This window comes from Microcaecilia unicolor, chromosome 2 (genome assembly GCF_901765095.1).
Source record: "Microcaecilia unicolor chromosome 2, aMicUni1.1, whole genome shotgun sequence".
In the NCBI taxonomy this organism is placed as follows: domain Eukaryota; kingdom Metazoa; phylum Chordata; class Amphibia; order Gymnophiona; family Siphonopidae; genus Microcaecilia; species Microcaecilia unicolor.
This window is the reverse complement of record NC_044032.1, coordinates 51,962,104-51,982,676: the sequence shown is the minus strand read 5'-3', so window position 1 is coordinate 51,982,676 and position 20,573 is coordinate 51,962,104. Positions and strand designations below refer to the sequence as shown.

Here is a 20,573-nt window from a genome sequence, read left to right as displayed (position 1 = left end):
ACATTTCTAGATGTTTCTTGGCCTCAGGATCTTTTTGCAACCAATTTTGAGAAATTATGAAATGCCTGACCTCTAAATAAGGGAACAGGTCACTCGCGGGTAAATGATAAGATTCCCGAAGTTCACCAAAAGGGTTTACTTCCCCTACATCCAAAAACTGCCAAAAATGTATCAATCCTCCTTTCTTCCACTGAAAAAAAAAACACCCTGTCTTCTTTCCCAGCCACAAATAAAGGCTCAATAAGGATTGGAGTAAGGTGGATACCTGCCAACCCTCCCGATCCATTCGAGCCCAAATCTCTAACAAATGTCTCATGGAGGGATTCATTATTTATTTAATTTAATTTATTTATGCATTCTTGTATCCCACTAATATCCAAAAGCAAATTTCAGTTCAAAGTGGCTTACAATTTACATTTTGGTAGCGTTACAATAGTGTTGTGCAATGTGGAGAGGGCATCTATAGTTCATATGGTTATTCACAGAGTTTTTGAAGAGATAGATTTGAAGAGGAAAAGATAGTGGTAGCTTTTGTGTTCAGTTGTAGAGTTTTGGTGATGTTTAGTAATATAGTTTTTGAAGAGGTAGATTTGAAAGGAAGACGACAATATCTTTGTGATTAGCTGCTGTAGAATATTTTGAAGAGGTAGGTTTTCTTTTCTTTTCTGAACTGGAGGAGGTTTGTGATGCTTTTTATTGTTTTTGGTATCGATTTCCACCATTTGGAACCCTGATAGCTAAATCCTGCTGTGTAGATAGTTTTGTAGATGGTGGATTTCCAGTTGGGTAGATGTAGGAGTAGGTAGTTTCTGTTTACTGTTCTGGCATTTCTTGAGGATAGTTCAGTTTTGTTAAGCATATATTCGGGTGCCATTCCAAATAGTATCTTGAAGATTAAGGTGCTTGCTTTGAAAAATATTCTTGCCTTGACTGATACCCAATATAGTGCTTCAATCAGCGGGGTTGCTCTTTCGTATTTCAATTTCTTGAAAATCAGTCTTGCTGGCATGTTTTGGACTGTTTGCAGCTATTTTAGTGTGTTTTCCTTGCACCCTGCGTGTGCTGCATTGCAGTAGTCTAGTTGTGATCGTATCGTTGATTGGAAAGATTGTCTGTGGAAATTATCTCTTATTCTTCTCAGTTTCCATAGTGTTCTGAAGCATTTTGATGTTACTGCTGATATTTGATTGTCCAGTGTTAGATGTTTGTTGAGAATGATTCCTAGTATTTTAAGTTGTGTTTCAGTGTGGTATGTTTGTTGGTTGATTGTGAATTTTGGGTAGGATGTGGGGTTGTGTGGGCTGGATAGTACTAGGAATTTGATTTTGTCTCCGTTCAGTTTGAGTTTGAAAGTTGTTGCCCATTCTTCCATGAGGTCCAGTCTTTTTCTTTTTTTATTTTGTCCTGTATGTTTGTGATATTGTTTTGGAAAGGTATGAAGATGTGGACATTGTCTGCATATTGTGATAAAGTCACCTCCAGGATAGTTGGGTTAAGGCAGTTTCAGTCTGAAATACAAGTCCCAGAAGGCATTTCAGGCAAGGAGCCAGAGGGTGAGGTGAAGAACCCGGACTGGACTCCTAGCTGCAATCAGGGAAGACATGGGTGTAAGCTGGCAGGTTGTGTAGAGTGGCTGCCACTAGGCGGAAAGAGAGTTAGGAAACCCTGTGTGCAGGAGCTCATTATTGGTCTCATTAGTCTAATGCTTAACTCAGCTAATGGAAGGAGAATGATTGGTGGTGGTAGCTGAAGCCAGGGATTGATTAGGCAGGTGGGAAGGAGTCCCAGCAGTGGAGTTCAGTTCAAGAGAGAGAAGCAGAAGGAGAGAAGTATTTGCAGGCTGAAAATCCTTGGGCAGGGAGGTCCCTAAAGTACTGAAGCAGGCTGAGATTCCTTGGGTGAGAGAAAGTCCCAAAAGTATTGAATTTACTGTGAAGCTGATGCAGGGGAAAACCCTTGGGTAGAAGGAGTCCCTAAAATATTGAACTCTCCTGAAGGTAAAAAGGATAGAAGGTAGAAACTGCTACTGGGTGACTGAACTGTGATGATGAACTGAAAGAACTGTTTGTCTTGGGAATTGAATTACTGTTTATTGGGCATTGGATAAAGAGCCCAGACTGGAGCCTGTAAGCCTGTATTGAATCCTGGTATGTGCTATGCTGCTATTGGAATTGTGTACTAGAAACCTGCATGGAATAAAAATTCTTAAGATTGAAGTTACTGGTGGACATCTATTTCTTCATTGTACTGGGAGCCTGTGGCTGGAGGAGATTGTTCTATCCTTGGCTGCACAAGAGAGGTACCTGGTTACAATATATAAATGGATTGAAACCCATTAATTCCAGTTTTTTTTCGAGTGCAATACTCGGCGCTATGCTGCTTGCCCTGTTTTCCTGCCCCTGCACCCACCCTCGGTTTTAGTGAAATTGAGCATGCACAAAGCTCGCGCATACTCAATTTCATTAAAACCGAGCATGCGCACATGGGAGGGAGAAACAGAGCAGACAGCACGGTGGTGAATATTGCCGCAGGAAACCTTCTGCTGGCAGGGCTTGAGGAATCCCGCTAGCCAAACTAGTAGACTTTGGGGGGCCCAAATCCAAATTGGGAGGCCCAGGTCCCCATGTGGCTATGCTACTGGGGTGGAGAAGGAGTTATTGAAACAGTCTTTCCCGTTTAAATGGGCTAATGAGAGGATCCATTATTTTGGGGATGCAAATTACCAGAGATATATGCAAAGAACTATACTAAAATATTAAAACAGATTTGGGTAAATGGAATGATATTTGGGTCTCATGGTGGGAACGTATAACGAATCAAACAAAAAGCAGGGATGGAAGATGGCTATCACAAAGTCATACAAGGCCAATAAGGATTCCAGAAGGACAGTTTTTATTCACAAAACACCAACAATCATAAAAACGTCATTAACTTAAATAACCGACGGGGCTCGTGTCACCAACTACCACTGCTTCATCATGGGTCTTTCCAAAACACTGCAGGCTCAGTCTTAATCCATTGTTAATCCATTTGACAAGTAAATGAGACCATCTTGTGACACGCCTGACAATGGATTAACATTGAGCCCGCACTAATTCAGAAACACCCCTGATGAAACTGTGGTAGTTAGTGAAACAGACCCCGTCAGGTATTTAAGTTAAGTACAGACTTTTGTATCTTAAAGAAGTTTACATTTTTGTTTAATTGCACCGCACACATAGTATCACTGAAAAATATGTAATAATAACGAACATTGGAGGTTTTAGAAAGGTGATAGTAAAAATGGAACCAAGATTTAAGACAGGTATTCATTTACTCACCTGTCTATAGGGTCTTTGAGGTCTTTTTTTCCTCTAAAATTAAGTAGTATTAAGATCAAAATTGAAACTGAAATCAAATTAAAAATTATCATTGAACTGATACTTTAAGGAAGCTTACTGTTGAATTAAAGATTCTTGGTACAGCTCAGTTGGAGACACTGGTCTTTTCACATCTCATTCTGGAGAGCACTAATATCGAGCATCCCAATTACGACAGCTATTCTTGGTACAGCTCAGTTGAAGACACTGGTCTTTTCACATCTCATTCTGGAGAGCACTATTATCGAGCATCCCAATTACGGCAGCTATTACAGTGAGACAGGAATACTTTCCAAACTTTTCCCTAGAACATCGATTGTGGATAACTGGGCTGGGGAAGTATGTTAGAGCTCAAAACCTTGCAAAACCACAAATAAACATCACAAAGTACCTACAGGACTGCAAAACACATGACAACCACACCACAGCAGACAGAATATGGACCACGTTCAAACCACCCCAACTAGACACAGTAAAGACACTATTAACAAAATACGTGCATACTTGACAAATGCCCCAACTACATGATGAAAAACCCATCAGATTGGTTCATCGAGTACCTCACCAAACACATCATATACATGTTTGAAAGAGGTAAATTTCCAACAGAAAAAGGCGATACAGTACTCACACCTATCCTCCAAAACACTACCAGCAAGATCAGTGATATCACAAATTATAGAAAACAACAAAAAGCGGAAGAAATCCAGAAAGACCAAACTAAAAACACGGGTGTAGAGAAGCCAAAGTATTTTATTATGACCCTACACGGTCTGTGTTTCGGCCAAAAAAGGCCTTCTTCAGGGGTCTAAAACAAACAGAAATACATGTATATAATAAAACATATATCATACATAATACAGAGGATAATATGTAAAAATGACAAATATATTGTCACAAACCATTTTTACAAATATATCATAAATCTATAAATATGTATGTTATAAAAAACAAATCCACATAATATAGACAAAAGAGACTTACATCAAAAGCACTATGCATAATAAATTAAAACATATATATACAAATAAAAAGATATAAGCTATCTTATAAAGTCTGATTATTAATGCGAAACCTCTATGAGAGTTGAAAAGGACAGACAAAATGATAATAATAATAGTATTATACTTAAGGAGTAAAATTGCAATAACAGTACATTGTTACACCTACAGATTGGCATATATAGATGATATTTTTGAATATTAATATGCAAATATTAATGCAAACATGCAAATAGTCTTATTAAAGAGCATTAATATATTTAAATGGTAAATAGTACCAGCAGACACAATAAGTTTACATAGGTATAATTCAAAATATAACATACCTACAGATTGGCATATACAGATATTCTTCCAAAGGTTCTCACAAATTGAGACAATCTGGACAAAAACATATATGAATATATATGAATCCATGAAAAACGAAAAAAGTGAAATACAAATAGAATAAATGATGATTTAAAAGGAGTATTATGACACAAGAAAAATGAAATAACAAAAATGAAAAGCAAAACAAAAGTAAAAATATGATGTGATAACAGATTCCACCACACATAATATGGGAAGGCAAGGAAAACATGATCTAATTGAAAATGAGAGATAGCGTAAACCCTGCAAAAACATAAAATCCAACTGGCTTAAAGAGTGATATTGTCACGCATATTATAAAAACTTAAAACAAAATATAATCCAATTGAAAATGATGGCGTATACCCTGCATAAACATAAGAGCCACTGTCTTTAAAAATAATATTCTAAATTAGACTATTGTGTATATGGGTCTTTGGAAGGTTAATGATACTGAGCATGTGACTACCAGTGCTAAGACGTAATGCACTCTAAATGTAATATTTACATAGGCAGCCATCTAGACGCTAAATAGACTAAAGCGCAAAGTACACTTCCTTTAAAGTTGGTAAGCAAAAGCGCAGTACGTGCTTAACTTAAAAATACAGCCAAATGATAACGATAAAAATAAGAAGAAACGTCGATGGAAGCTAAAAAATAATTGAAATAAAGATATCTATCAATGTACACTTGTGTATGGACTACATCATAAAAACTTACCTCATAGTGCTATCCAAGCGAAGTGTGGACTCTATAGTCAATAGAAATCGGCTATATGAGAGACGCTACTATTTAAAGAACGGAATGACGTCTGTAAAGGCCAATAGTAACTTAGAAAAGAGCTATTTAAAAGAAAACAGAATGACGAATCAAACTGTTCTAAAACAATTAATGACATGTACGATCCAGACGCTGACCACGACTGTCAACCAAATGAGCCATGTATTTAAAAACAAAATATAGCGTAAGACGCGGTAGTAACGGAAATTTGTATGAATGGTGGCATGCACAAAAATACAAAAACAAAACGTAGTGTAATGTAATAAAACAAAACATCAAAAACTAAAAATAGATGTATCTCGTATGTACTACAGGGTAATATAAAATGCCTATATATATCGTTATGTATGTAAAAGAAATATGATATATACAGTGATGGAATCTGAAAGAAATGCTATTATAGTAAAAAAGAAGAATGAGAAGAATGAAAGTAAAAAAATGAAAATGAAAAAATAATAATAATAAGGTGACCACATATATTAAAAGTATGAATGGAATGAACAGAATAAACTGTCTATATGTGGAAAATATAATTTGGAAAATATATGATTAAAAAATATGATTACAAAATAAAAATTGTCAACAATGAAACAAGTAAAAAAATGTAATTTGAGAAAGAACAAATCCGTAAAAAATAAAAACGTTTGAAAATAATAATAATAATAAATTTAAATAAAAGCAAATGATGATAATAATGAAAAGTCCAAATATATCGAAATTTGTGAAGAACATTTTGAACACAGATGTATACATCACAAAAAATGTGTACATCACAAAAAATGTATAAGTTCTAAATCCTTGTTTAAGCCATTTGGAGTAACTGTATTTAATTCATAGATAGCACGTTGTTCTGCTTTTAAAAGCGTGCTGTCTAAATTACCGCCTCACCAGCCACTTCTAAAGGTCTTAAAAATGAAGAATTTTATGTCATCCAAACTATGTCCAGCCTGTATCCAATGATCCACCAAAGGTGCTGTCTTGATTTGTCTCTTGATGCAACTGCGGTGCTCTATAATTCTAACCTTAATCATCCTGCTAGTCTTACCAACATATATCAGACCACATGGACACAGAATTATATATACCACATTCTGCGTTTTGCAATTACTATTGAAATTTAATTTATAGCAGACAGCAGAGAATTCCCCGTGGCCTAAGGATCATGAAAAGACCCACTATTTTTCAGGACGACCAGACTTTTTTGGACAATTGGTGCAATATTTTAAAGAAGTGTTCATTGGATCTTATGATCCTTCTTATAGAGACAGCAAAGCAGAAAGCTGAAGACTTGAAAAGTGTCATTCAAAAAGATTTGGAATCTCTTGAGAAGGATGATAAGCATTTTAATGATATTATACTAGATGTTAACAACCGCAGTAAGCTTCAGGCAGGAGCGTTTAGATTGGTCTGAAGAGCCAGATTTGTTTTCCTTGCCTCCCTCAGACGACGAGGGTAGTCTGCTGGGGGATGAGTTCCTAGAGGACAAGGTTTCTGAGGAGGAGGGGCCTTTGCCAGGTGAAGACCCCTCGGTGGTGCGCATTTTCCCTAGGGATGAGCTTCTCACCACAAAGAAACATGTACACAGCGGGAGGGTTCTTGACCGGTCTGGAGGGTCTAGACATAGTAACATATAGTAACATAGTGATGACAGCAGAAAAAGACCTGCACGGTCCATCCAGTCTGCCCAAGAAGATAAATTCAAATGTGCTACTTTTTTATTTGTACTGTCCTCTTCAGGGCACAGACCGTATAAGTCTGGCCAGCCCTATCCCCGCCTCCCAACCACCAACCCCGCCTCCCACCACCAGCTCTGGCACAGACCGTATAAGTCTGCCCAGCACTATCCTCTCCTCCCAACTACCAGTCCCGCCTCCCACCACCACCAGCTCTGGCACAGACCGTATAAGTCTGCCCAGCACTATCCCTGCCTCCCACCACCGGCTCTGGCACAGACCGTATAAGTCTGCCCAGCACTATCCCCGCCTCCCAACCACCAGCCCCGGCACAGACTGTATAAGTCTGCCCAGCACTAGCCCCGCCTCCCAACCACCAGCTCTGCCACCCATTCTAGGCTAAGCTCCTGAGGATCCCTTCCTTCTGCACAGGATTCCTTTATGTTTATCCCATGCATGTTTGAATTCCGTTACCGTTTTCATCTCCACCACCTCCCGCGGGAGGGCATTCCAAGCATCCACCACCCTCTCCGTGAAAAAATACTTCCTGACATTCTTCTTGAGTCTGCCCCCCTTCAATCTCATTTCATGCCCTCTCGTTCTACCGCCTTTCCATCTCCGGAAAAGGTTTGTTTGCGGATTAATACCTTTCAAATATTTGAACGTCTGTATCATATCACCCCTGTTTTTCCTTTCCTCCAGGGTATACATGTTCAGGTCCACAAGTCTCTCCTCATACGTCTTGTAACGCAAATCCCATACCATCCTCGTAGCTTTTCCTTGTAGAGGAAAGAAAATTAGCAGGTAAGACCTAATTTCACCTTCCTCAGCGACCCTCCAGACCGGTCAAGACGCTTGGGAAGTACCAAAGCAGTACAACTCCTAAGGGCGGGAACCTTGCATCCCAGAAGTCAACACTGCCGCACCAAAACTGGCATCCTCCCTAGCCTGCATGTGTAGGTAGAGGGACAATGCGCTGGCTACTCCATCTTGGATAGTGGTGGTAACAGACTTTTAGCCTTGAAGACGGGGGGGCACACTGTCCTCAGATGTCATGACCGCGGTTGTGCCCTATGCTTACCTTTGGCAGCCGATGAGCATCCACAGTTCTCTCCAGGCCTCCGGTCCACTCCTCTGACATGGCGGGCTGCTGGTTCTGCAGTCCATGACGCCTTGTGGAGTTCTGCCACCCTTGCAGAAGATTCAGCTGCTTCCGGCACACGCCGGCACTGGTTCTTCCTCTAGGTGCGCGCTTGCGTCCCGACACTTCTTTTAAAGGGATCGTGGTGGGAGTTCTTCAGAATGCCTCATCTGATGACAGCACGGGCTAGTCTTATAGGGTTCCTGTGACCTGCCTGCATTGCCTTGGCAACTCGTCTTCAGCATTCCTGTGGTGTGTTGCTGTTTCCAGTCCAGCTGTCTTCAGCTTCAACTTGTCTCAAATCATGCTGTCTTCAGTTCCTGCTTGTCTTCCGCTCCAGCTTGTCTCCAGTCTAGCTGTCTTCCGCTCCAGCTTGTCTCCAGTCTAGCTGTCTTCAGCTCCAGCTTACCTCCATTTCTGCTGTCTTCTGCTCCAGCTAGTCTCCAGTCTAGTCTGTCTTCAGCACTGGCTTATCTCCTGCCCAGTTTGTCTTCAGGGAGAACGAATGCAGAGTGGAAGAAAATCCAATCCAAGAAACCAGTCAAAACTCACAGAATGAAAACTCCAAATAGACTTTATTAGGGTGCTAATAAAGTCTATTTGTAGTTTTCATTCTGTGAGTTTTGACTGGTTTCTTGGATTGGATTTTCTTCCACTCTGCATTCGCGCTCCTTGGTGATTTTGTGGAAGGTGTGAACCTCTTCTTTTTTTCTTCAGTTTGTCTTCAGACCAGCCCTGTTCCAGTTATTCTTCTGCTTTTGCTTGTCTCTGGTTCCAGCTTGTCTGCAGTTCCAACTTGTCTTCTGGACCTCCACAGTCGAATCTTCAGCCTGCCATACCAAGCCTTGATCAGACTGTCTTGTATCTTGTCTTGAGTGACTCGCCTGCCACCAGCCAGGGCCTACGTAATTCTTGGGTTGGGCAGCGTCAGTTTGGTCGTGGCCTGAGGGCTCATCCTTCTAGTTGTGTGAGATCACAGCTGTGCTCAGGGCCTGTGGAACAAGACAGAATCAGGTTGGCCCATTAATCGCTTGGAACTCAGAGGGGCTCGCATGGCACTGCTAGTTTTTCTTTCAATTCTGAAAGGAAAACCGGTCCACATCCTGTCAGACAATGTCATGGCAGTGGCCTACATAAACAGACAGGTACATGCAGTGCTCCTTTGGCACTGGAGGCTCGGATGTTAATTCGCTGGGCAGAGCAACATTTGCTTCAAATCTTAGCGGCACACATAGCAAGAGCTCTGATTGTTTAGGCAGACTACTTGAGCAGAAATTCCATGGATTTGAGGGAATGGGGATTTTCCAGGGAAGCTTTTACTCTGATCACGCAGAGGTGAGGGACTCTAGTCTTGGACCTCATGGCGTCTCATCCCAATGCAAAAGTTCTCAGGTTCTTCAGCAGAAGAAGAGAGTGCGGTTCAGAGGGAATTGATGCACTTCTTCGGGCTTGGCCCATGGCAAGTCTGCTCTATGTTTTTCCCTTATGGCCATTGATAGGACGAGTTCTCAACAGGATTTTTCATCATCCAGGCCAGGTCATTCTAGGCCCATTTTCTTCTTTCCCAGGCTGCACCTTCAATGCCAGTATGTACAGTGGGGGAAATAAGTATTTGATCCCTTGCTGATTTTGTAAGTGTGCCCACTGACAAAGACATGAGCAGCCCATAATTGAAGGGTAGGTTATTGGTAACAGTGAGAGATAGCACATCACAAATTAAATCCGGAAAATCACATTGTGGAAAGTATATGAATTTATTTGCATTCTGCAGAGGGAAATAAGTATTTGATCCCTCTGGCAAACAAGACCTAATACTTGGTGGCAAAACCCTTGTTGGCAAGCACAACGGTCAGACGTCTTCTGTAGTTGATGATGAGGTTTGCACACATGTCAGGAGGAATTTTGGTCCACTCCTCTTTGCAGATCATCTCTAAATCATTAAGAGTTCTGGGCTGTCGCTTGGCAACTCGCAGCTTCAGCTCCCTCCATAAGTTTTCAATGGGATTAAGGTCTGGTGACTGGCTAGGCCACTCCATGACCCTAATGTGCTTCTTCCTGAGCCACTCCTTTGTTGCCTTGGCTGTATGTTTTGGGTCATTGTCGTGCTGGAAGACCCAGCCACGACCCATTTTTAAGGCCCTGGCGGAGGGAAGGAGGTTGTCACTCAGAATTGTACGGTACATGGCCCCATCCATTCTCCCATTGATGCGGTGAAGTAGTCCTGTGCCCTTAGCAGAGAAACACCCCTAAAACATAACATTTCCACCTCCATGCTTGACAGTGGGGACGGTGTTCTTTGGGTCATAGGCAGCATTTCTCTTCCTCCAAACACGGCGAGTTGAGTTCATGCCAAAGAGCTCAATTTTTGTCTCATCTGACCACAGCACCTTCTCCCAATCACTCTCGGCATCATCCAGGTGTTCACTGGCAAACTTCAGACGGGCCGTCACATGTGCCTTCCGGAGCAGGGGGACCTTGCGGGCACTGCAGGATTGCAATCCGTTATGTCGTAATGTGTTACCAATGGTTTTCGTGGTGACAGTGGTCCCAGCTGCCTTGAGATCATTGACAAGTTCCCCCCTTGTAGTTGTAGGCTGATTTCTAACCTTCCTCATGATCAAGGATACCCCACGAGGTGAGATTTTGCGTGGAGCCCCAGATCTTTGTCGATTGACAGTCATTTTGTACTTCTTCCATTTTCTTACTATGGCACCAACAGTTGTCTCCTTCTCGCCCAGCGTCTTACTGATGGTTTTGTAGCCCATTCCAGCCTTGTGCAGGTGTATGATCTTGTCCCTGACATCCTTAGACAGCTCCTTGCTCTTGGCCATTTTGTAGAGGTTAGAGTCTGACTGATTCACTGAGTCTGTGGACAGGTGTCTTTCATACAGGTGACCATTGCCGACAGCTGTCTGTCATGCAGGTAACGAGTTGATTTGGAGCATCTACCTGGTCTGTAGGGGCCAGATCTCTTACTGGTTGGTGGGGGATCAAATACTTATTTCCCTCTGCAGAATGCAAATAAATTCATATACTTTCCACAATGTGATTTTCCGGATTTAATTTGTGATGTGCTATCTCTCACTGTTACCAATAACCTACCCTTCAATTATGGGCTGCTCATGTCTTTGTCAGTGGGCACACTTACAAAATCAGCAAGGGATCAAATACTTATTTCCCCCACTGTATGTAGTCTCAGGGTAATTGGTTCTCCATGGACTCATAGCTACAAGTATCTATTGGCCTAATGTTGTTGTTTTCAAGCATCCTGGTCGCTAGGGATTCCCATATGTCAGAAACAATGTCCTCGGAGAAAGTGAAGTTAGTAGCAGGTGTTCTGCAAGGACAGTAGAGCATGTATTTTCATATCCCCTCCCACCTCCCCTTGGAGTTGTATTCCTTCAGCTTTAGCATAGTACTGCTGGTCCCGTGCTCATGTGGCAGGCAGGAAAGCACCAGTGCGTGCACAATGGTATGCTGCCAAAAGACTCTTAAAGAAATATTACTCTGGACAGCGTCCGTACCGGGCTCCATTGAATAACGTCACCCATATATAAGAGAAGACATGTTCTGCTGTCCTTGGAGAACATCTGGTACAGGTAAGTAACTTTGCTTTTCCCAAAAGCTGATTGACAGGTGGATGTATAGATAGCATTTTCTTCTAGCTTGGGTCTGTCAATACTCCTAGGAGAAAGGATGCAGTACAGCCTAGCAGAGTTACCTCCTTTTCTCAGAAGCAATTGTTCGTAATCTCCTTGGTTAGCTATGTTGGGAATGAGGTTCTGGTTTGCGCTTAATTAAGAAGGCATTTCAATTCTGGCCTGGTTGATTAAGAAAGAACAACCTAGATCAATGATACATACAGTAATAGAGTCCAAAACTCTATTGAAATTCCATCTGTTTTGTGAATGTTTGCTACTGCTATGTGATTTTTCTATTATGTGAAGAAACAGGTAAACTTCTGTGTTGTACCTGTGGGTAAGAACTTGTAATTACATTTTCTTGCATGACCTGTAAGAAAATTAGGACTGCTTTGGAAACATACATTATTTAAGTATCAATGTGAAGTATATGAATGGTTTCTGCTTAGAGAGCCGGTGCAATTTGTCCAGAAGATCCTGGAAAGGGTTGTAGTAGATTTTAGTATTTTTTTAAAAAATGGGAGATTTGCCTCATATATTCATTACTTGACCATGACTAATGTAAAGAACCCTATAACTAGTACAGGACCTACGCAATACTCTCTGGTTTCAATTGCAGTATAAGGAAAAATTGCAGAGAAATTCTTTTGAGGTGTGTTTTTTTTCTCCTGTACAACATTGATTTCTTAGGAATTTGCCTTGTCTATCTGCCTGTGCAGGCTGCAGTCACTCTGACCCCAAGATAAAAGATTAATCTCTATAATAAGAGAACACTGTCACCTGTTAGCCAATCCTGGTACTGCAGCTGAAAAAGTGATTTTCACCCCCAAGTTGTCAGTTTCTAGTCTTTATGTGGGTCTGCCATTCCTGAATATTTGGTTGATGTTAGTTCAGTGGTTCAAAAGATAATGTGCACACAGGAAAAAGTGAACTCTCCCCCACCCCCTAATTTTCTGCTAGATCCTTAAGCTTTCTGGGGAAATATTCAGGTTCTAGAGTTTTATGTAGATCTCCCTATCCTGAAAATGTGTTTAATGTAGTTTAAACAAAGAGAAACATAATTTAATGTGTGTCAATTGTAGTACTTAACCCTCCATTTCCTCAGGTACAAAATTAGATTATAAGCCTTCTGGGGACAAGGAAATACCTAGCATACCTGAATGTAATTCACCTTGAGCAACTACTGAAAAGGCATGACCTAAACCCAAATAAATACATTTGCTGTTATTGTGTAACTATCCAGCTTATAATCGAAAGTAATCGCCGGCTATTTCCCGACACAAATTGGGATATGGCCGGCGATTTTGCAAAAGCGGCAAAAAGCATATATTCGAAAGCTACATTTGTGATAGCTTCGCCGCTTTCCCTTCGCCTCGCCGGCGAAAGTTCAAAGGGGCGTGTTGGCGGTGAAGCGAAGGCGGGACATGGGCAGGCTTGGGCGTGGCTACCAGATGGCCGGCTTTCACGGATAATGGAAAAATAAAACCTGGCGATAAGCAGTATTTCGCCGGGTTTACTTGGTCCTTTTATTTTCACGACCAAGCCTCAAAAAGGTGCCCCAACTGACCAGATGACCACCGGAGGGAATGGGGGATGACCTCCCCTTACTCCCCCAGTGGTCGCCAACCCCCTCCCACACTAAAATTATTAAAATACAAACCTTTTTTGCCAGCCTGTATGCCAGCCTCAAATGTCATACCCAGCACCCAGACAGCAGTATGCAGGTCCCTGGAACAGTTGTTGTTGGTTGCAGTGGACTGCAGAAAGGCAGAGCCAGGCCCATCCCCCCCCCCTACCTGTTCCACTTGTGGTGGGTAATGTTGAGCCCTCCCAAACCCCCCAAAACCCACTGTACCCACATGTAGGTGCCCCCCTTCAGCCCTTAGGGCTAAGGTAATGGTGCACACTTGTGGGCAGTGGGTTTTGGGGGGGATTTGGGGGACTCAGCACACAAGGGAAGGGTGCTATGCACCTGGAAGCTAATTTGGTTGTTTATAAAAGATGTTTGAAGTGCCCCCTAGGGTGCCCGGTTGGTGTCCTGGCATGTGAGGGGGACCATTGCACTACAAATGCTGGCTCCTCCCACGGCCAAATGCCCTGGATTTTGCCGGGTTTGAGATCGCTGGCAGTTTTTTCCATTATTGCGGAAAAACAAAAGTGGCAATCTCAAACCCGGCGAAATCCAAGGCATTTCGCCGGCCCACACCGTATTATCGAAAAAAAAAGATGGCCGGCCATCTTTTTTGAAAATACGGTTCCGGCCAGCTGTTGCGCCGCCACTTAAATAGATCGCCGGCGACGTTCGATTATTCCCCTCTATGTGATCCACCTTAATTGGTTTTAGAAAAATGGCATATAAATAGTAATAACAAAAATTAATTTAATTTCTTCTTTTTCTCCCCCTGAAAACACCAAAACTATGATTGAAATTTAGCGGTTGAATAGCAGGGGTGCCTGATGGTTGACATGTTTTCTAGAAGTTACTACAGCTTTCTTACTTGCTCTGTTAAACATATGTATCAGCGTTGTATAAGGTCCCCCGCAGTTCTATTTTTTTCTCCCAAGAACAAACCAGATAACAGTCCTCACTTGTAGGTGATGTCATCTGATTGAGCCCAAGGTTGAAGCATGTACAAAAATAAGGACCTGTATATAATATGTAAATCGCTTTGAATGTAACTACAGAAAGGAGGTACAGTATATCAAGTCCCATCCCCTTTCCCTTTAAGCAATGATGAAGCAAAATGGACTGGTGTGTAGAAAACAAATTCAGGCTTCACTTTACTGAGGATATCACCATAAATATTCATAGATGGGTATCACTGAATTCTAACTAGCCAGAAGTTTAAAACCTATAAGTCTTGATCTTTTTATTAATGAGCAAGAAGAAAACCATATTGATCTCAGGACTGTCTTTACAGCACAGCAGTTAAAGTTGAATCTTGATGTTCAGAAGGTCATTTTCTCTTAGTGTAATTTTTTTATTAAAAATGTATGTTTATTTTCTTTCAGTGGAAAGAAATGCTGAAGAACAGAAAGATCTCATTAGAGATAAAGAACTGTTAGAAAAAGCCATGGAAGAATACAAACAGTCAACAATGGAAACAACTGCTAGGTATGTTTACACGGAGTGAACTGGGCTAAAGAAAGGAAAAGACATTATGTCCATTTCCCTTCAACTCCCACCAAAATTGTAGAGAGCATGTTATGAATCCACTGTTTGGTATATATGTAGGTAATTCAAAACTGAGAGAGGAGTGTGGAGGAGTGGCCTAGTGGTTAGGGTAGTGGACTTTGGTCCTGGGGAACTGAGGAACTGAGTTCGATGCCCACTTCAGGCACAGGCAGCTCCTTGTGACTCTGGGCAAGTCACTTAACCCTCCATTGCCCCATGTAAGCTGCATTGAGCCTGCCATGAGTGGGAAAGTGCGGGGTACAAATGTAACAAAAATAAAATAGATACTATTGGAGATTCTACATGGAATGTTGCTACTATTGGAGATTCTACATGGAATGTTGCTACTATTGAGATTCTGTTGCTACTATTTGAGATTCTACATGGAATGTTAATGTTGCTATTCCACTAGCAACATTCCATGTAGAAGCCTGCCCTTGCAGCCACGCAGGCTTCTGTTTCTGTGAGTCTGACGTCCTGCATGTACATGCAGGACGTCAGACTCACAGAAACAGAAGCCTACGCGGCCGCGTTGCTGATCTGCAAGGGCAGGCTTCTACATGGAATGTTGCTAGTGGAGGAGTGGCCTAGTGGTTAGAGTGGTGGACTTTGGTCCTGGGGAACTGAGTTCGATTCCCACTTCAGGCACAGGCAGCTCCTTGTGACTCTGGGCAAGTCACTTAACCCTCCATTGCCCCATGTAAGCCGCATTGAGCCTGCCATGAATGGGAAAGCGCGGGGTACAAATGTAACAAAAAAAAACAAAACTGACAAATCAAGGAGGGATTCCATAGGGAAGGGACATAGCTCAACCAAACAAAGGAAACTCCAGAGGTTGATTTTAGTAAAAGGTGTTTATTGAGAAACCAGATACCATAGACCAACACGGTCTGTGTTTCATTAAAAAAATATGCCTGCTTCAAGGAGTCAAGTAGTATCTGAGTGATATTCATTGGATCATAAAATTGGTAAGACAAACTGAACCAACAAACACTCGAAATGTTAAAAAAAATCGTGCCGGTTCACTGTTCTCACATAAACAGTCGAGTCTACGGTATCTGGTTTCTCAATAGATGCCCTTTACTACAGTCAACCTCTGGAGTTTCCTTTATTTGGTTGGCCTAATCCTTTCCCTATTTCTTTGGTTGTTTTGATTCAAAACTGAAGCCAGAAAGTTTAGTAGAGTTGCCAGTTCATATACGAATTCATCCTTTTCAAAGCTAATCAGAAAATCTGTCCACAGTACTTAGTAACTGCAACATTAAAGGAAAGAGGTTTAGAGAAAATGTTGCAGGGCAATAGGAGGGAGGATTTATTTAAATTTTGCTTCAATGTAAACGTGACTGCAGTCTATCACGGTTGCTTTTCTAGCTGAACTTATCAGGAATTAGAGGGCGGTTTCTACCCTGGAGAAAAGATAAATTCCCTGCCACAACTCCTCTATAAATAGGAAGGCTTAGAGATGAGACAACTGAATGGGGATATAATACAGATTTACCTGTTGCTCCCCCCTCATAATTTTATAAATAGCGAATAATTATTTACCCTTTTAGATAGTACTAGAAGTAGGGATATGCCAAGAAACATATAGGTAGTAGACTAAAAACATTATTACTACTATTATTTATCATTTCCAGTAGGGTACCAAGGGCAGGGCAGTGGGGCCTCGGGTGGCAACAAGCTAGGTATGCCGCTGATCATTTCAATAGTGCTACTAGACATATATAGGACTCAGTCCTATAAAAATGAGTGCTATGTGTTATTCTATAAATGGTGTTCAGAATTGGGCGCTATTTATAGAAAAGCGTTTGCTGGGATTTGCACCCAATTTTGAACATGAGGGTTTACACCAAGTAAAACCTGGTGTAAATTCTTGCGCCTAGCTTAGGTGCAGGTCTCCCTAATTCTGTAAAACTGCGCGTAAATTCCAGGGATGCGCCAGATCCTCCCGTGCTCCTCTCATAGCTGTGTCCCCTTTTCGGATCCTAGCACCTAAAGATGTGCGCACAAATGTTGGCTTGTTAATTAAATTGTGCACACAAATTGGGTAAGTGCCCATATTTTTACGTGCAATTTTGAACGCCATGTATAGAATTAGGGCGATGCTGAGCTAGACATATACACATCATAGACAGTCCCTGCTCTACGGAGCCTACAATCTATCCAGCAGAGACAAACAGGACAAATAAGAGAATTAAGGAGCTTCATGTATTATGGGAATGGCTAAAAATTAGTATGGGCATGAACAGCAGAATAAAGGGTTAAGATTTAAAAGCAGCTTCAAAAGGTGGATTTGAATAGAGCCAGAGAATGTGCATGGCACACCGACCCAGGAAGTACATTCTACATTTAGAGCACAGCACAGTGGAAGAAACCAAATCTGAAGTTGACAATAAAGGAGGAAAGCACAGGTAAGAGGAAATTAATAAGCAGAGTTCCCAAGGAGGCGTGCAGGGAGAGATTAAAAAAAAAGGAGTGTGTATTTTTTTAGAGGTACTAGAGTTATGCAGTATTCAGGTATAATATGTAATGAAGAGAAAGTATTTTTTCATTCGGTGTTTAATTAAAATGTGGAGGTTGCTACAAAGCATGTTGTCAAGGCTTTTATATATGGCTTGGTTGGGTTAAAACGGAGTTTGGACAAGCTCTTGGAGAAAAAGTCCAGGGCTAATTTATTATTGATAAACTGAGAGAATGCCACAGCTTATTGCTGAGCCCATGCAAAAAAGAGATGAATCTACTCTTTGGGAGTACTTCCTAATGGAGACAGGACACTAGGCTCATTGGACCTTTGATCTAACTCAGAATGGCATGAGTCCTCCTCTCCTGTACCCACACTGTAGTTGCATTGTCCAGAAGCCATACAGACTGATGGGGTCCGTAAGATCTATTATAAGTGGCCTCTTTGTTTTTTAGGCAACTGAAACGTGCAAAAGACTACCAGGGAGATCTTCTCTCTCAAATAACATATCAGCAACTGCAGCGGGATTTTGAGAAAGCAGATGAATGGCGAGAGTATGAAGAAGGACTACTGGCTGAAAAAGCATACCAGGCAAAACTCAAAGAAATTCTCTCCCGACCTTACGCAGATGAAAATAATGTTCACCCCCTAAGACATCAATGCACTTCCATTCTCAAGGATGAACATCCAGCCAAGTAGAATTTATCATTACATGAAAAAACAAGTTCCCAGCCTCCTTTCAGGCTCTACTTGAATGCATTGAATCTAAGTTATAGCTGAAGTCATGTCCTCCACCATAATATTATGAAAATATATGTTATAACAATTCGTGTTTATTATAAGAAGCTCATTCATACCCAACCCATTTATTTTGTAAAAAGAGAGACCATTATATATTTTACCTTTTCTTTAGCATTCAGGTCAGCAAATGTACCTTTTTTTTTAAGTTACGTGTAAATTGGTATATAAGGTGTTTGGAAAGCCGCTGTGCTTTATCATTTCATATGGATTATATTTGCATTTTCTTTCAAATCATATATGTTGATTTTCTTGTTTCATAAGTGAGAAACAGAGAAACATGACGGCAGATAAAGGCCATATGACCCATCCAGTCTGCCCATCCTCTGTAACCCCTAATTCTTCCTGTTCCTAAGCGATCCCACATACAACCATTTCATAAAATTCTGTGAATGACCTAAATGTAACCATGGACATTTCTCACTGCATTTTAAAAATGTTTTATGCCTGAAATTTCAGTACTCATATTTTCTTACAAGAAAAAAATAGTTTGTTTTATACATTCATAAATATGCGTTCCAAGCTATAAGTCACTCCTTCTGCACCAGTTCTTTTAAGACCATACTCAGGAAGATTATGACCTGCATAGACATAACAAGTTAAGCAAGATGTGAACCGCAGGCCTCAGCAGTGCTGGCCCAAACATCAGGCAAGACTTGAGGAAGAGGAAGTGGCAAAGGGCCAGAAACTTAATTGAAGGGGGTGGTAAGCTGAAGGTTCCTAGGACAACTAATACTCTTGCCTAATGGCTGGGCCATCCCTGGGCCTCAGACAGTTAATTTAGGGCTCCTACACATACAGCCATCATGCATAGCCTAAAATATAAAGCTTAGACTAGCTGAGAGGCTAGCTCTGGATACAGTTCTAAAGGAGTTCATCTATAATTTATACAGATCAGGTAAATCTTTGGAGTTTATTAATCTGAGACTAGTTTGATTTTAACACATTCATGTTGAAGTACTGTGAGAAATGGCTTTAGCTGTACGATGGGATTTTCTGTTAATCAGCAAACTTTCTGAGAAGAGTTACTACTGAGCATGTCTACTGCTTTCACCTCTAGCTAAAGCTTTTGTTTCTTTCATCAAAATGTTGTTAGTATTCTATTTTCACACCTTGATCCAAAATAAATTGTTTGCATTGATAGTTCTATTTTCTACAGTAAACTTAAAAAAAAAAAAAAAAACCAACAGCCTGAGAGAGAATGTCTGTCCATCTGACTGGATCGTTCTCTTCTTTACCTCCTTTCATTTTCAGTATGGTATAAACTAGCGACCATGTCATTAAACCAATGCAGCACACTGTATGAATGCTTACCAAACTGGTCCATAATTAGGATGTTTTCCACTTTTTCATGGAAAATATATAAAAAATTTGTTGGAACTTTTTCTTAGAGGGCCATGAATGGGAGGGGTTACCAGCACCTAGCCACTGCAATGACATCTGCTGTTAGTAAATGAGAAATTTTGAGAAATCCTTTTAAGACTGAATTCTCCATTGTAATCTGCTTAACCAGTCCAGACAAGTGGGTTGTATCCCCATACCAGCAGCTGGAGTTGATAAAGGCAGTGATGTCAAGAGTGGCCCATACCAAAGCTGGAGATTTACCACCACTAAACTGAAGAATGCTGGAGGTTTTTCTTGCAGGCCTCAGATGCACATGTCAAAAACTGACGTATTCTAATTAATAAATAGAAAATACAATTCCTTTTTCTCTGTTTGCCATCTGGTCTTTTTATTTTTCTAAATGTGTTGGTTCCAGTCTCTGGTTTCTGTTTCCTTGACTTCTCTTAACTCTGTTACCAGGGTCTCTTTGTTCATTTGGCATTTCATCTGTCACCATTTCCACCATTTATCTTCCCTCTGTTTTGCTACCCTCTGTGTTCAGTATTTCCCCTATGTCTCTACCGTAGCCTCCCATCGTTATGTTGAACATCCCTCCTTCTCTGGGTCCCTACTTTTGCCCTGTCCATCATCACCCTACTTATGCCCCTATCCTCCCCTCATGTGTCTATCCATTATCCCTCTGTGTCCCTAACCCTTCCATGTGTCCAGCATTGCTCCTCTGTGTCTCTATACCTCCCCATATCCAGCTTCTCTCCCTCTCTTCCCTTCCTCCTGCCCTCCTACACAGAATTCAGCAAATGTCCTGCTCTGTCCTATCCCTCCCACCCTTCACCTGTGGTCCAGTATCTCTCC

The 20,573-nt window shown here is 41.3% G+C and overlaps 1 protein-coding gene across 1 annotated transcript in view; it reads left to right on the top strand.

Moving 5' to 3' along the window:
- Positions 1 to 19,487, top strand: part of CFAP53 (cilia and flagella associated protein 53) — a 72,508-nt gene extending 53,021 nt beyond the window's left edge. The window contains exons 7-8 of the mRNA XM_030191948.1: positions 14,956 to 15,058; positions 18,035 to 19,487. Coding sequence (XP_030047808.1) covers positions 14,956 to 15,058; positions 18,035 to 18,278 — 347 coding nt within the window. The 3' untranslated portion in view covers positions 18,279 to 19,487. The remainder of the gene's footprint in view (positions 1 to 14,955; positions 15,059 to 18,034) is intronic.
- Positions 19,488 to 20,573: the final 1,086 nt, after the last annotated feature.